This window comes from Ostrea edulis, chromosome 1 (genome assembly GCF_947568905.1).
Source record: "Ostrea edulis chromosome 1, xbOstEdul1.1, whole genome shotgun sequence".
Taxonomy (NCBI): Eukaryota; Metazoa; Mollusca; class Bivalvia; order Ostreida; family Ostreidae; genus Ostrea; species Ostrea edulis.
Genome location: NC_079164.1, coordinates 64,280,320 through 64,294,909, shown reverse-complemented (window position 1 = coordinate 64,294,909; position 14,590 = coordinate 64,280,320). Strand labels below are relative to the sequence as shown.

The window sequence follows — 14,590 nt, the reverse complement described above, 5'->3', positions numbered from 1 at the left end:
CAGACTACAAGAAAGTTTCCACAGATATGTATTTATGAAGATTCGAGTTTGTTACATGTAACTCTGGTCCCCATAGCCAGGGCAGGGTAACAATGGATGCTCTAAGTTTTACATCGGAGTATTCTAGAAAAAATCTTTTCAAGAACCGTAAGGGTACAGTCAATTCAACACTAGCATGTAAGATACCTCATATAGTATAGATCTAAGGTTGGTCACTCCCTTCAAAACAAAAGGGTTTTGTTGCATCCAGAACTTCCAAGTTTGACAATACATCGCAATACAGATACAAAAACTGATTTACAACCTCTATAGATTCAATATCTCAATGCCAACTTTTAGCACCAATTTTACCCCTATTTCTAAACAGAGCAATTAGGTTTCAATAACATTTATATCAAAACTCCATTCTTCCGAATAATTTTGCAATGTAAATTTTCGGCTCATTCAGCAGACAATGCCATGTCATCCATTTCCTAGTAAGTACATTACCTCAAAGACTCTGAATCTTTAATTCAATGTCTGCATTACATGTTATAACAGTCTAGTTTGCCAATACAATCTATCATTGAGTTAAATACTGTCTGACGCGTTTCATACCGATTGTTAGGTCGTTATTGGCACACTGATTTTGACTACGGATAACTTCGTTTACCTGATCAAGATACATGTACAGGACTCAAGGCGAGTGTAATCGGTCGACAGGGGATGCTTACTCCCCCTAGGCACTTGATCCCACTTCTGGTATATTCAGGGGTCGATGTTTTACCAACTCTCTATTTTGTATTGCGTATAAGAGTTATGAGATTGATCACTGTTCGCTATTTTTACCTTTCATGCCCTAAGTTTTACATTGGAGTATTCTAGAAAAATCTTCTTTTCAAGAACCGCAAGGGTACAGTCAATTCAACACTAGTATGTAAGGGTACAGTCAATTCAACACTAGTATGTAAGATACTTTATGCAGTATAGATCCAAGGTTGGTTACTCCCTCTAAAAGGGTTGTGTTGGATCAAGAACTTCAAAGTTTAACAATACACCGCAATACAAAATTTTACCCCTATTTCTACATACAGCAATTTGGTTTCAATAACATTTATATCAAAGCTCCATTCTTCCGAATAATTTTGCAATATAAATTTTCGGATCTTTCAGCAAACAATGCCATCTCTTTGGCAAGCCCTTTTACTATTTATTCGAAAAATGAGATATCTCTTTAAATTAAAGAGATATCTCTTATGTTAAAGAGATATCTCTTTAAAATGAGAGGTATCTCTTAATCTTAAGAGATATCTCTCTAAATAAGAGATATCTCTTTCACTTAGAGAGATATCTCTTTCACTTAAAGAGATATCTCTTTCAATTAGAGAGATATACAGTGTATCTTTTACCTTTAGAGATATCTCATACGCTTAAAGAGATATCTCTTTCACTTAGAGAGATATCTCTTATACTTTAAGAGATATCTCTTTCACTTAGAGATATATCTCTTTCACTCAGAGAGATATCTCTTTTACTCTGAGAGATATCTCTTTTACTTTGAGAGATATCTCCTTCACTTAAAGAGATATCTCTTTAAGAATTCTTAGAGAGATATCTCTCAAAGTATAAGAGATATCTCTTTAATCGTTAAAAAAGAGATATCTCTCAAAGAGAAAGAGATATCTCTTTCCAATATTTTATTAGTTTGAATACTTAAGTAATTCTCCCTAAAACGGAAGCCCGCCAAAGCAAATCTTACCATGATGGCTGGGGTGTTGCTAAAACACGGAACGGAAAATGAAACGGAAGACGGAACGAAACAGAAAACGGAAAATATATTATGCATTAAATGTTATAAGGAGGTCAACATTTTGCAAAATCAAAAGGCTTATTTTGAACAAGAAATGCAGAAATTACAGAGAGAACAGGAAGTCATCCTCAGAATCCATCATTTCATATTGATACCTCATACTAATGCATTATTATGTATTTTTACACGGTGTGTTTTGTGGATGAATGTACCAACAGGCGCTTGCTTAATATTTTGCATAGTAAGTTTTAATAAAAATGTTAAGCAAGCGCCTGTTGGCACCATCTTTTTCCGGCTTTGTCACCTTTATTCTGGCTGGTTTGGTAAGAAAAGATTTTATGAGCCCATCCAATGAATAAAAGGTACACCCCCTCCCCCCGAATACAACATTGTAAAAAATAAAATAAGTTTTTGAACAATTTTCCCCAAACATAGCCTTTTTAAATCGAACGTGCGTTTAATCGAACTACATATGTTTAAGATAACTGAATTTGAATCTGAATTTAGTTCTACACCTGGTACAATATACATTCATGTATCACATCAAATCTTAAAGCGAACGAGTCCGGTGAAGAAAAAAGTTTTGTCTCATTTGGGATGAGTCAATGTGAAAGTTTGTACATTTACCAATATCCTGTGGATTAGTGTTGAAACTGAAGAGATACAGCGGGAAAGAAAGATTGAAACAAAACCAATGTTAACTAGGGTAAAGTTTACGACCAATAGTAATAGGACTTAACAGATTTATTTCATAATATTTGAAATAGCTAAAAAGCTAACACAGAAGTTATGCTTGAATGGAATTCAAAGTCATCTCATTACTAATCCAAATGTTAAGCTATACAAGTATTTAGTTTAAAAATTAACTGTCAGAAGTCCTCCCTATTTAGGATTGGAGTGCTGCGGTTACTAAGTCTCCTGTTAGTTAAAAAATGATAAATGAAACAATGTTTAACTTGTTGACTAAATAAGATCATGAATTATTATTGTTTTATACATACCACACTCCTTGTTGTAAGTACACACATACACGGTATTATGTGTAAATACGTGTACATGTGCGTTAATGACGTTTTGCCACCCGGGGAGGGGTGGGGGGAGTATAAACCACGTGTGTTCTTTTCATTCTCTACCCATAGGTGTCACTGCTCGCTAACATTGTCATTGCCGAAATTTCGAAATTCTTGTAAAATGCCTTGTAAATTCTTATACTAACGTTTAACTAAATTCGATTAATCAATTTATGATGCAAAATTTTAAGATAAAGTTGTTTTATCGCTTGTAAACAATTCCCAAATTGTTGATTTTAATCAAAATGACACCCCCCCCCTTTCTTACCGTTATCTTATCTACCTTAATCATACTAATTCTTAAATTCCGTTCCGTTACGTTTTCCGTTTCGCATTTTAGCAACACCCTGATGGCTGCAATCCTGTGGGAAGATTTTGCCTTTTACCGCATGTGAAATTTATACATAACATGTACAGGTAACAAAAAACAAAGACAATAAATTGATGAAATATGCGAGCTAGACCAGATTTCGCCTCTCGGCAACTTGACAATGTTACCCCAACAACCTCTTCAATCTTTCCCGCCATTTGTACACTGGAAGTATTTTGTTTGGTTAAAAAATAGAGTTTCAATGACAATGCAATAGGGAAAAGTCATTATGATCACTTGGGGGGGGGGATCTAAAGAGATATCTCTTTAGATTAAAGAGATATCTCTTTTTGAAAATTTAAAGAGATATCTCTTTAAGTTAGATTGAAACAAAACCAATGTTAACTAGGGCCAGTGAAGTTTACGACCAATAGTAAGAGGACTTAACAGATTTATTTCATAATATATTAGAGTTCTCTCTAACTTAAAGAGATATCTCTTTTTACATCGATAGAGAGATATCTCTTTACGCTAGAGAGATATCTCTTTCTCTCTGAGAGATATCTCTCTAGCTTTGAGATATATCTCTCAAAGAGAAAGAGATATCTCCCAAGCGTAAAAAGATATCTCCCAAGCGTAAAAAGATATCTCATTTGTTTAAAGAGATATCTCTTTTGGTTAAAGAGATATCTCCCTAGCGTAAAAAGATATCTCTCTAACTTACAGAGACATCTCTTTAACCAATAAAGATATCTCTCTTATTTAAAGAGATATCTTATTTTACGAATAAATAGTAAAAGGGCTTGCCATACATGTCATCGATTTCCTGGTAAGTACATTACCTCAAAGACTCTGAATCTTTAATTCGATGTCTTTATTACATGTACATATACTTCTTTTTACCAATCCATTTTCCGAGTCATTATGAGACGAAAAGCATTGGAGGAAAACCTCACCTTGTAATAAGGCAATACAACTAAAGAATGTTTTATCATTACCTGTAGATATCAATGATGTATTACAATATTCAATGGAAATACAGGCCCACCAGCTTTGATTCCCTCTATGTTGAAGACCTTACGATAAATCTGAGCGACTTTAAGTTTTTCTGTGGAAAAGTCAGTAACATGAATAGTCCATTTAAACGATTTTACTTTCTTACTATGGTAAACAAGTTTTTTCTAACCGTAAATATATTTCCCCCTTTATCTAACAGTAGTTTTTATGTCTTGTTCAAGTGAATACTGGTGCACTGTGTTCTAGGTCAACCACATGTAGGAAAAAAAGATATTGGTTTTGTTGCAATACGTTCCTAGTGATGTCAATCCTTCGAAAACAAAAATCAGAAAAAATGATTTCTCTCCTACGGAAAATGAATATTTCAAACACAGTAATAAGCAGCAATAAAGAGGGAGTAACAGTGTTCCCCTGTGATACGCCACTTTAAAAATCAAAATGCAATTGCTTCGACTTCGAATTTGAAAATTAAGTTACTAGTATCACAAAGATTTACAACAACCTATTTATGAGAATAGATTATTGAGCAATGACCTTATTTTGTGATTAGTATAGCACAGGGATGAATAGGTGAATGGATGATTGACTGACCGAGGCTCTATAAACCTGACATCAGTGTAGATGACATGCATGCTCTGCATTGTCCGTTCATTGGTTTGGCGGTGGTGACGCTGTTAGTGAGCGGCACCACTAGGAAGGAGAACTCGACACACAAGATGAGGAACGTGGTGTCGCTGGTGGTTTTATTGCTGGGGTTCACATCCGGTAAATTATCTTTAAGATTTTGATAAATATTATCTTATTATAAGTCCAGTTTTTGCGACTTTTAAATACTGGAGAGATGTTTTGTATAAAACTATATGAACTGATCTTTTTAATCGATCTTCTGAATGTGTTCAATATTTCATGGGTTATGATGCATGCACTTGTCGATGGAATACTGTACGAAACAATCAGGGGGGAAATTATTCATAAAGATTTATATTGACAGCATGAACGATTTTTAATTACTATTGCATAATTTTTGTCGGAATGGTCACTCAATAACTCAGTTTGTGAATATTGTTTCGGATACTTTGAGCATAGTTTTCATTCTAGATAACGCGATTTGTCTTTTTTCATAGTTTTGCACTGTATGTCATTGCTATACTTGTAGAATTTTAAAACTTTATCTGAATTTATTGTTTTGTTTATCTATTCATTCATTAGCCATTACGTATAAATTTCATGATTTCATTAAAAACCTTGACATATAACGACTGAATTTATTATTCCTTTCAGCCTGTTTATCATCATCCATAAATCATTATCGCTATGACGATATGAGTTGGAAATTCTTTTTATTTCGAATAAGCAATATGATGGTGATTATTTTCGTACATTATTGGACATAAAACTGTAAGTAGGAGTCGCTGAGGCGTGAGATCTCTGACGACCGAGCGCGTGTTTTATTGCACGAATTGTCAATGTCCATTATCATATGTATACCGTGACCTTGTTTGCGGTAACTGTATCAATAAGACTTTGAATTATTTTATGGGAGTGTGAAATTTTCGAAATATAGTACGATAAATGAATAAGTAGAGTTGAGATGATAAAGATTTCAGTTCCTTAATTCAGATCTTGATCTGCTGATTAATTTATCTTATACTGCTTTTTAGTGTATAATAATTGTACGTGTAGTTGTCAAGAACATTTTTACACAAATGTGTTTTAAATATTTCTCAACAGCATTGCGCAAGGGGAAATGCTATCGGCTTATTTCTTTATACAAAAAGAACAACCTTATTCCAGCTAGTGGAAAGCTCCTCATACATACAATGTAGACTAAATCATAAGCATGGCTATGGTTTCAATTATTTCTTATTTCATTCGTGCTTATTAGTTTTGCATACCTGAACAGAGGTAAGAAAATTATAAGTTATATTTTAATCAATATTACATATAAAGTCCTTAGAAGTATAGTAATCGATGAATTATGATAAAAAGCTTTGATTAAGAATCACATAGTCCGAATAAAATCAATAAAGCATTAGTGCTTTCACTAAATAATCATTAGATGTTTTACAGATGTAACCGTTCAAAACTTTGAACTGAATGCACTGTAAAACATCTCTCTCTCTCTCTCTCTCTCTCTCTCTCTCTCTCTCTCTCTCTCTCTCTGTCTGAGAGCTTGACATGTCAATTTGAATGCAAGAATAAAAGCGATGTTTTAGCCTTAAATCAAAGACTCGAGTCTTTTACTGGATTTTTATATCTTTTCGCAAGAATGAATTGTTGTTCTATTCACTCTCTATTAGACAGTTTACACAGCAATTTGATGTTTATCTCAAGATTACTGAATTGTTGTAATCCGGATCTTCTCTCTCTCTCTCTCTCTCTCTCTCTCTCTCTCTCTCTCTCTCTCTCTCTCTCTCTCTCTCTCTCTCTCCATCGCTCTCATCAACGCATGAAATAGGAAGAAAAAAGGTTACTAATATTACCATGATTAATGTAACTGATATTATATTTTTTTGCAATAACTTTCAGAACATCTGATGATTTGACAAGTTACACTTAAAAAAAAAGAAGAAATTCAAAAGCCGTACACGAAACCGAAATTAATTTGACCGTATACCGGTATTACAATATCATGCGGGATTTGTTTGGGGTTTAATTTTCTCAAATATTAGATTGCATTTCGTCTTTTAGTGTTTAGTCACAGCACACGATATTCTGTTGCTACTGTGTAAATTTCTTTAGACATCAGATATAGATAAATCTGAGCGACTAGATGATGTACACGCTATGAATAAAACATTACTAATTAACTAAACTTTTTTCCATCTCTATGTTGAGGTACTAAATCTTGTGCCTTGAAATTATATGTAAATTGATAAGCTTCCAGTTCGTACATTGAATACATATACATATGTATGTGTGTTGTTTGATGGTATATTTTGTATCTACAGCGGGGTATGCCCCAGTTGGATTTGTACAGCCACCCTTCATCCCGCCGCCCGGACCAACTATCACTAAACTGAAACCCATCCACGTCAAAACGACAGTCACGTTTCCAAATGGTTTCACGAGAGTGTTTTTCCCTAACAAAGGAATGAACTTCGTTCCTTTCGGGGGAGCGCCACTTCCTGTTCCGTTCCCAGTAGCGCCCATGCCCATGGCACCCGTTCCCGCATTTCCGGTAGCCACACCCATGATACGGCCTGTGACTTCCGTGATACGGCCTTTGACACCCGTGATACGGCCGATGGCTGTTAATACTGGATTTCCGGCTGCACAGAAAGTTGTCCAACAAAACAATAAGGAGCCAGAACCAGCACCAGCACCCGTGAAACCCATCATAGAAAAACCGGAAACCGCTAATCCGATCGAACAAATCGGAAACCCAGGTACATGTATATGCGTATGAAGTTAGCAATTATTGGACATGTTTGTGTGTGTGTAGTAATTGGTAAAGATATTCCCAAGTCATATCTGTTCATTTGTTAAAGGGGGATACTTAGTAATGATATAATTTGGGTCTGTCATATTAACCCATATGTACTTTGGATTCCGCGGTTAATATCTCTCTTCAGAAAAATACATAAAAATGTAAATGGTCAATATGCTAACCTATATGCAGATCGCTTATGTTAAGTAGATTAAATGCAGTGTATGGTGTCATTCCAACGGAGAACATAAATTCCCTGAATTTGTTCGTTTTCTCAATAGGTCGACTGTATCATCAGAGTAATAAATGTCTGTGCGAATACAGACACCTCCCTCCTACCTGAAGTTTATCCCATTGTCTGTGTTTTTTTATTTCAACGTACAGTGGAAATTTATCCCATTATCTGTGGGTTGTTGTTTTTTTTATTTCAGCGTACGGCGGAAATTCATCCCATTGTCTGTGGGTTGTTGGTTTTTTTTTATTTCAGCGTACGGCGGAAATTCATCCCATTGTCTGTGTTTTTTATTTATCCCTTTGTCTGTGTTTTTTATTTATCCCATTGTCTGTGTTTTTATTTATCCCGTTGTCTGTGTTTTTTTTATTTATCCCTTGTCTGTGTTTTTTATTTATCCCATTGTCTGTGTTTTTATTTATCCCGTTGTCTGTGTTTTTTTATTTATCCCATTGTCTGTGTTTTTTATTTATCCCTTTGTCTGTGTTTTTCATTTCAGCATACGGCGGAAATTTATCCCATTGTCTGTGTTTTTATTTATCCCGTTGTCTGTGTTTTTTTATTTATCCCATTGTCTGTGTTTTTTATTTATCCCTTTGTCTGTGTTTTTTATTTCAGCATACGGCGGAAATTTATCCCATTGTCTGTGTTTTTTATTTATCCCAGTGTCTGTGCTTTTTATTTATCCCAGTGTCTGTGCTTTTTATTTCAGTGTCTGTGTTTTTTTATTTCAGTGTCTGTGTTTTTTATTTTAGTGTCTGTGGGTTTTTTTTATTTCAGTGTCTGTGTTTTTTATTTTAGTGTCTGTGGGTTTTTTTTATTTCAGTGTCTGTGGTTTTTATTTTAGTGTCTGTGTTTTTTATTTCAGTGTCTGTGGGTTTTTTTATTTCAGTGTCTGTGGTTTTTATTTTAGTGTCTGTGGGTTTTTTTATTTCAGTGTCTGTGGTTTTTATTTTAGTGTCTGTGTTTTTTATTTCAGTGTCTGTGTTTTTTATTTTAGTGTCTGTGTTGTTTTTTTTATTTTAGTGTCTGTGTTTTTTATTTTAGTGTCTGTGGTTTTTATTTCAGTGTCTGTGTTTTTTATTTCAGTGTCTGTGTTTTTTATTTCAGTGTCTGTGTTTTTTATTTTAGTGTCTGTGGGTTTTTTTTTATTTCAGTGTCTGTGGTTTTTATTTTAGTGTCTGTGTTTTTTATTTCAGTGTCTGTGTTTTTTATTTTAGTGTCTGTGGGTTTTATTTTAGTGTCTGTGGGTTTTTTTATTTCAGTGTTTGTGGTTTTTATTTTAGTGTCTGTGTTTTTTATTTTAGTGTCTGTGTTTTTTATTTCAGTGTCTGTGGTTTTTTTTTATTTCAGTGTACGGCGGAACGTTCGTGGTAAATGTAGACAGAAGTAGGGGTTTTCGACCCATGCCATTCCCAACTATTCGACGCTTTGAAAATATCGATATTCCCTTGGCTCGTGGTCCACAAATCTCACAGCAGATGAACTTCATAGACAACAGACTGAACAACAACGTCTTTGATTTCGAGCCCAGAACTGTTGGGGGAAGGTTTGATATAGGTAAACGCGTTATAGATTTTTTCAAAAAGCCAAAAATACGCACCTTTTCTGAAATATGTAATTGAAATTGGGATCTTTTTATTTATAGTACCTCGGATAGATCGTCAAGTGCCCGTACAGGAATTTCGACCGATTTCACCACCTAATGTGCAAGGTATATATATTTGTACTAATTACAAGTATCATCAACATGATTCTGTTTTCTGATACAATTTTATCCTATTCTCATCCCATCGTTTCTAGAAATCATACAGATAATTAGAAACAAACCAATAATATAAAAAAAAAAACAGATTAGGAATGTCTTCTACTAGTTCATACTTAATAAGGAAATGAACTATTAGGGTTTCTACTCAAAATAAGCATATTCTGTGGCGATGATTGCAAGGTTAAAACTAGCATTACATCCACTTTTTATCAGTATGTACAAGATCCATGTATAAAGAATATTTACTTAGACCCTTTCTGAAATAAGATGATTCAAAATATCCAACAAACCCTTCCCCTTTTAGCTCAACTGAGCAGAAAGCTCAAGTGAGCTTTTCTGATCACCTGTTGTCCGTCATCTGTCCGTCTGTCCATCTGTAAACTTTTCACATTTTCGACTTCTTCTCCAGAACCACTGAGCCAATTTCAATCAAACTTAGGCAAAAAAGCATCCTTGAGTGAAGGGCTATTATGTTTGTTCAAATGAAGCACCATGCTGCCCCCTTCAAAGGGGATAAAATCACAAAAATAGGATGGAGTCATTTAGAAATCTTCTGCTAAAGAACCACTGGGCTAATCTCGTCTGAGATTCGGCTTGGCTGAATATTTGGACTGACGCCTTCGCCGAATCTCGGAGCAGTCCTTCATAATTCATGTCTGGAAATTTACTTTCAGCTTCGATCGGTTCTCGCAATTAATGTGCACTTAGGTGACACTGCTGTTAGCTTCAAATAAGTTACTCGACTATAAACCAAATCTGTATCACTATTGATGCTGCATTACTTACCGTCTAAGTATGTAAATCCCATAAAATAAATTATTACTAGATTTTCCATTCAAATGATGACTTTCATGGCGCAATATTTTATCTCCCGAAATTGAAAAGTTCAAATAGTTTTGTTTTTTTAAATTAGCGATATACAAGACTGTAAGTGGATATACACATGTACAATGTATCAGTAACTAGATAATACAGACAATAGGAACTCTTCAATTTCAGGAGATAAAATATTGTACCATGGAAGTTATCATTTGAACGGAAAATTTAGTGACTCATTTTAGGATTTTCATACCTAGACGGTAAGCTATGAAAAATTAATAGTAATTCCGAGATTCGGTGAAGGCGTTAGTCCAAATATTCAGCCAAGCCGAATCTCAGCTGAAATTAGCACTAAACCAGAAGAGCTGAAATTTACATGAAAGCTTCCTGACATACTGCATATTCAAATTTGTGAAAACCATGCCCACTGGGGGTAGGATGAGGCCATAATATGGGATCAAAGTTTAACATACAAATATTTGGAGAAAATCTTTAAAAATCTTCTCAAGAACCACTTGACCAGAAAAGTTTCCATTAAATAAATGCTTCCTGACATAGTGCAAATTCAAGTTTGTAAAAATTATGGCCTCTGGGGGTAGGTTGGGGCCACAATAGGGATCAAAGTTTTACATGCGAATATAAAGGGGAAATATTTAAATATGGGCCAAGATGACTCGGATGAGCGATATGACCCATGGGCCTCTTGTTTGCCAATTATCTCGATATAATTTTTCGAATGAGGACAAGTTAAAAAAAAATTTGAACATACATGTAATAAATTTTGTATTTAGACAAGTAGAAACAAGGAACTCAAATTCCAAAACTGTCGAGAGAGGAAAATGTGTTTGGCATTGCACGGCTTTCTTTTTTAAGAAGTTAATGCTATAGTACAATTATCATAACAATTTTTTTCAATTCTATTCAGATATTGAACTGCTTTTTCCATTGCCAAGCACTCGGCATTAGAACACCTCAGGTCGCTGCTATGATCCTGAGCGCAATACATAGGCCGAAGATTTGAGGCGTTTCACCTACAGCTGGTGACGTCTCTTCTTTAGTGAACGATTCTAGAATGGGGCGTAAAAACAACATACACCCACAAAACATTCATTCGTTTTATAATTTACAATTTCATAAATACAATACAAATTTATCAGAAGTAGGAAAATGATATCTGTTTCATATATAAACATGATTCTTTTCCGTATTAGTATGTTTATCGGGTCTTTACATATCTACATGTAACTACCCTTTAGTGTTTTACACACGATGAATCCCTATCCCTAGGTCTACAGTTGGTGAGCATCATTTCAAAACTTATCGACGCCATTGTTTACTGCGCGCGTGCAATGATACAAATAAAGCCAACCGACAATGTCCGAGAGTTGAATTAGTGAAGAATGTCTGAGAGTTGAATTAGTGAAGAGTGTCCGAGAGTTGAATTAGTGAAGAATGTCCGAGAGTTGAATTAGTGAAGAATGTCCGAGAGTTGAACTAGTGAAGAATGTCCGAGAGTTGAATTAGTGAAGAATGAATTTAAATTTTACCTATTCCCTTCATCGCGGGCATTCTCTACCCAGAGTTCTGTGCGCTACGAGCACTACATGTAAGTGAAGCTTGTGGAACGCGCCCTCTGGTGAGAGAATGTCATCTGGGGTTAAATTAAATAGGTTACTTTGCATGAGGTATTATTTATCGCCATCATAAAATTCATTACCATGTTAGTTTGAAAGCAAAAAAAAAAAGAAAACATTATTAGTACGCATGCACCTTTGATACACAACTATCATATGCAGTTATACTTAAAAAATGTATAAATAAGTCTATGTATGAATTATATTATTGATTTTTGTATTGTGAGTTTAAAAACCAAAGACAATTCATCATGGAAATTTATTCCATGACATCACAGCATTCTTTGTGAATTTTTTTCTTATAATAGTAAGATCACACATTCGACAACACCTTATTTGCAATTAATTTTCATCTAATGTATTGATAATTATACATTATACGCTTTAATTTTACCTTTTTAGAAAAGGTGTGAATCTGTGTAACGGGTTTCTGTCCATGTTTTAGACTTTCAGCCTCCAATACGTCTTGATCCGCCCCGGGTGAAAGTAGAAACAACACAGGCAGTGATTCCTCGTGAACCCCCGGTTCCTGGTAAAATTGTTCACTGAACAATAATACATTGATCTGTCTGATTTTCCATTGGAGACTGGTATTTACCAGTCATGTTTGGTTCAAGATTTCAGAACCAACAATCTTTCGGATGGAATAAAATAAAATACCTTGCTAGTCAAGACACTAGTGCGACTACAATAAAGAAATGTTGACGAATGATAGTGAGACAAAAAATCAGTGCTATTGTGACACTGAAGTACATAAGATTTGAAGTTTAAAAAGTTTAAACGATATATACATGTACTAGTAATCTTTTAACCATGATATTTTACTTTCTTTTTAAATATACCTACTATGTATTTTTAAAATCATTGATCTCTGACTGTGCTATATTTTCCCTATATTCTAGTCATCGACAATGTTGAGCCACTTCCAATTATTCCAATCCAGACCTCCCATCCTGTTGACCAGGTACTTCCGCCGAAACCAGTTCCTCGGCCCGTTTTTCCAGCGGGTCCAGTAGACATAAGACAGAGACCTATAATTTCAGAGGGTTAGTAGCGCAGTAGTTGTATCTCCAGCATACACCTAATATTCTTTCTTTTTTGAGCAAATTCACGAACACGCCGTATAGTGGGTTTTTTTTTGGCAGGACACAAGTTTAGCGGATCTGGGTCTCTAAGATTTACTATTAATTTTGGTGAATAAAATTTTTGGTAAACTTGCTTTTATTTATTTATACAATGAATATGTAAACGGGTTTACTTAAATTTAGCGACTTTTTTTCTGCGAATCTTTAGAAATCGCCAAATTAGACCAAACTAATATACCGCCAAAAAAAACGACTATACGGTACATAAAGCCCGCTTACTGGCAGTGAAAGCATCGATTCTTCATCTTTTAATTGGAGGTACAGTGTTGTAATTTTTTGTTGAAAATTGTGCAGGTCCTACACGAGGGGATGTTCCTAATATTGGATTGGTTTCTCCAGTCCCCGGGGACCAAGGAAACGTTGTGATGGACTTCAAAGACTCGGGCGCTGTAGCAAACAACCTTGACGTAATAAGCAACGAGTTCAGATCTGCTGGTGGTGTAAGTGCTATGAAAATAGGGGCTGATGCAGCACAAGTAGGTGGTGGCGCCGGGCCTGTGGTGGATTTTGGCCCTGCTCCTGCTCAGTTAGTCGACGTTGACGCTCGTGCTGGCTTTGTTGACGCTCGTGCTGGCTTTGTTGACACTCGTGCTGGCTTTGTTGACAATCGCGGCATCAACATAGCAGCAGAAAATTCTCTGATTTCAAACGATCTAGGAATGGTCAATTCCAATTTCGCTGCCCATGGCCATGGTCATTTTGGAGGAGGCAATGGATTTGATCATATAGACAGTATCAATATCAACATCGATCCCAGCCTCGGTCTCGATTTTGGTCCAATGGCTGGAGATTCGGGCATCGCTTCCCGATTCAACTCTGCCACTGGCATTGGTCAGTCTTTTGATGATCGAGTTATTGACAACAGGGTGGCCTTCGACAACCCAAAATTATCGAATTTCGAAGCTACATCCAATTTCGTTGAACCAGCACCGATATCGCTGATGGAAACCTCATTTGACAACGCAGCCATGTCTTCAAACTCGTTCTCATCTAATATAAAATCAGGTGGTGGCAATAACGATAATCATATCATGCGAAGAACCACGACTGTAAGAAAGCTCATCAGGAAACAAGTATGAGAGAAAGGTGACTAGGCTGTGTCTAACTGACAAATAGTACAGAGTGCTCGTACAGACTGATTTTACAGTCATCTATTTTGTATTGTATTCGGAAATAAGATAGTCATACAAATCTTAAAATAAAATATTCTATAATGTACATGTATGAAGTAATGAGGTGACAAAACGTACGGAGCCTTCTGTTTACAAAGTAAGTTTTGTCGGCCTATTCTTAACGGTATTCAGCTTCTAATACCTAGATGATTTGGTGGTGCGAAAACACATCTCCTGGTGTGAAATAGAAATAAATTTCAACTA

The 14,590-nt window shown here is 35.3% G+C and overlaps 1 protein-coding gene across 1 annotated transcript; it reads left to right on the top strand.

Annotated features, from left to right (window-relative positions):
- Positions 1-4,812: 4,812 nt before the first annotated feature.
- On the top strand, positions 4,813-14,293 carry LOC125680056 (uncharacterized). Its single transcript, XM_056143973.1, has 6 exons — positions 4,813-4,951; positions 7,138-7,575; positions 9,202-9,471; positions 12,515-12,601; positions 12,936-13,115; positions 13,509-14,293. The coding sequence occupies exons 1-6, from the start codon at positions 4,813-4,815 to the stop codon at positions 14,291-14,293; spliced, it is 1,899 nt and encodes a 632-aa protein (XP_055999948.1).
- The last annotated feature ends 297 nt before the right edge of the window (positions 14,294-14,590 follow it).

Bases quoted from the DNA above. Each gene is read 5' to 3' on its own strand.
- LOC125680056 (XM_056143973.1), top strand. From the start codon at position 4,813: ATGCATGCTCTGCATTGTCCGTTCATTGGTTTGGCGGTGGTGACGCTG. The intron at 9,472-12,514 runs GAAATTGGGATC...TCCATGTTTTAG, and splicing joins CTTTTCTGAAATATGTAATT to ACTTTCAGCCTCCAATACGT. The intron at 12,602-12,935 runs GTAAAATTGTTC...TTTAAAATCATT, and splicing joins TCGTGAACCCCCGGTTCCTG to GATCTCTGACTGTGCTATAT.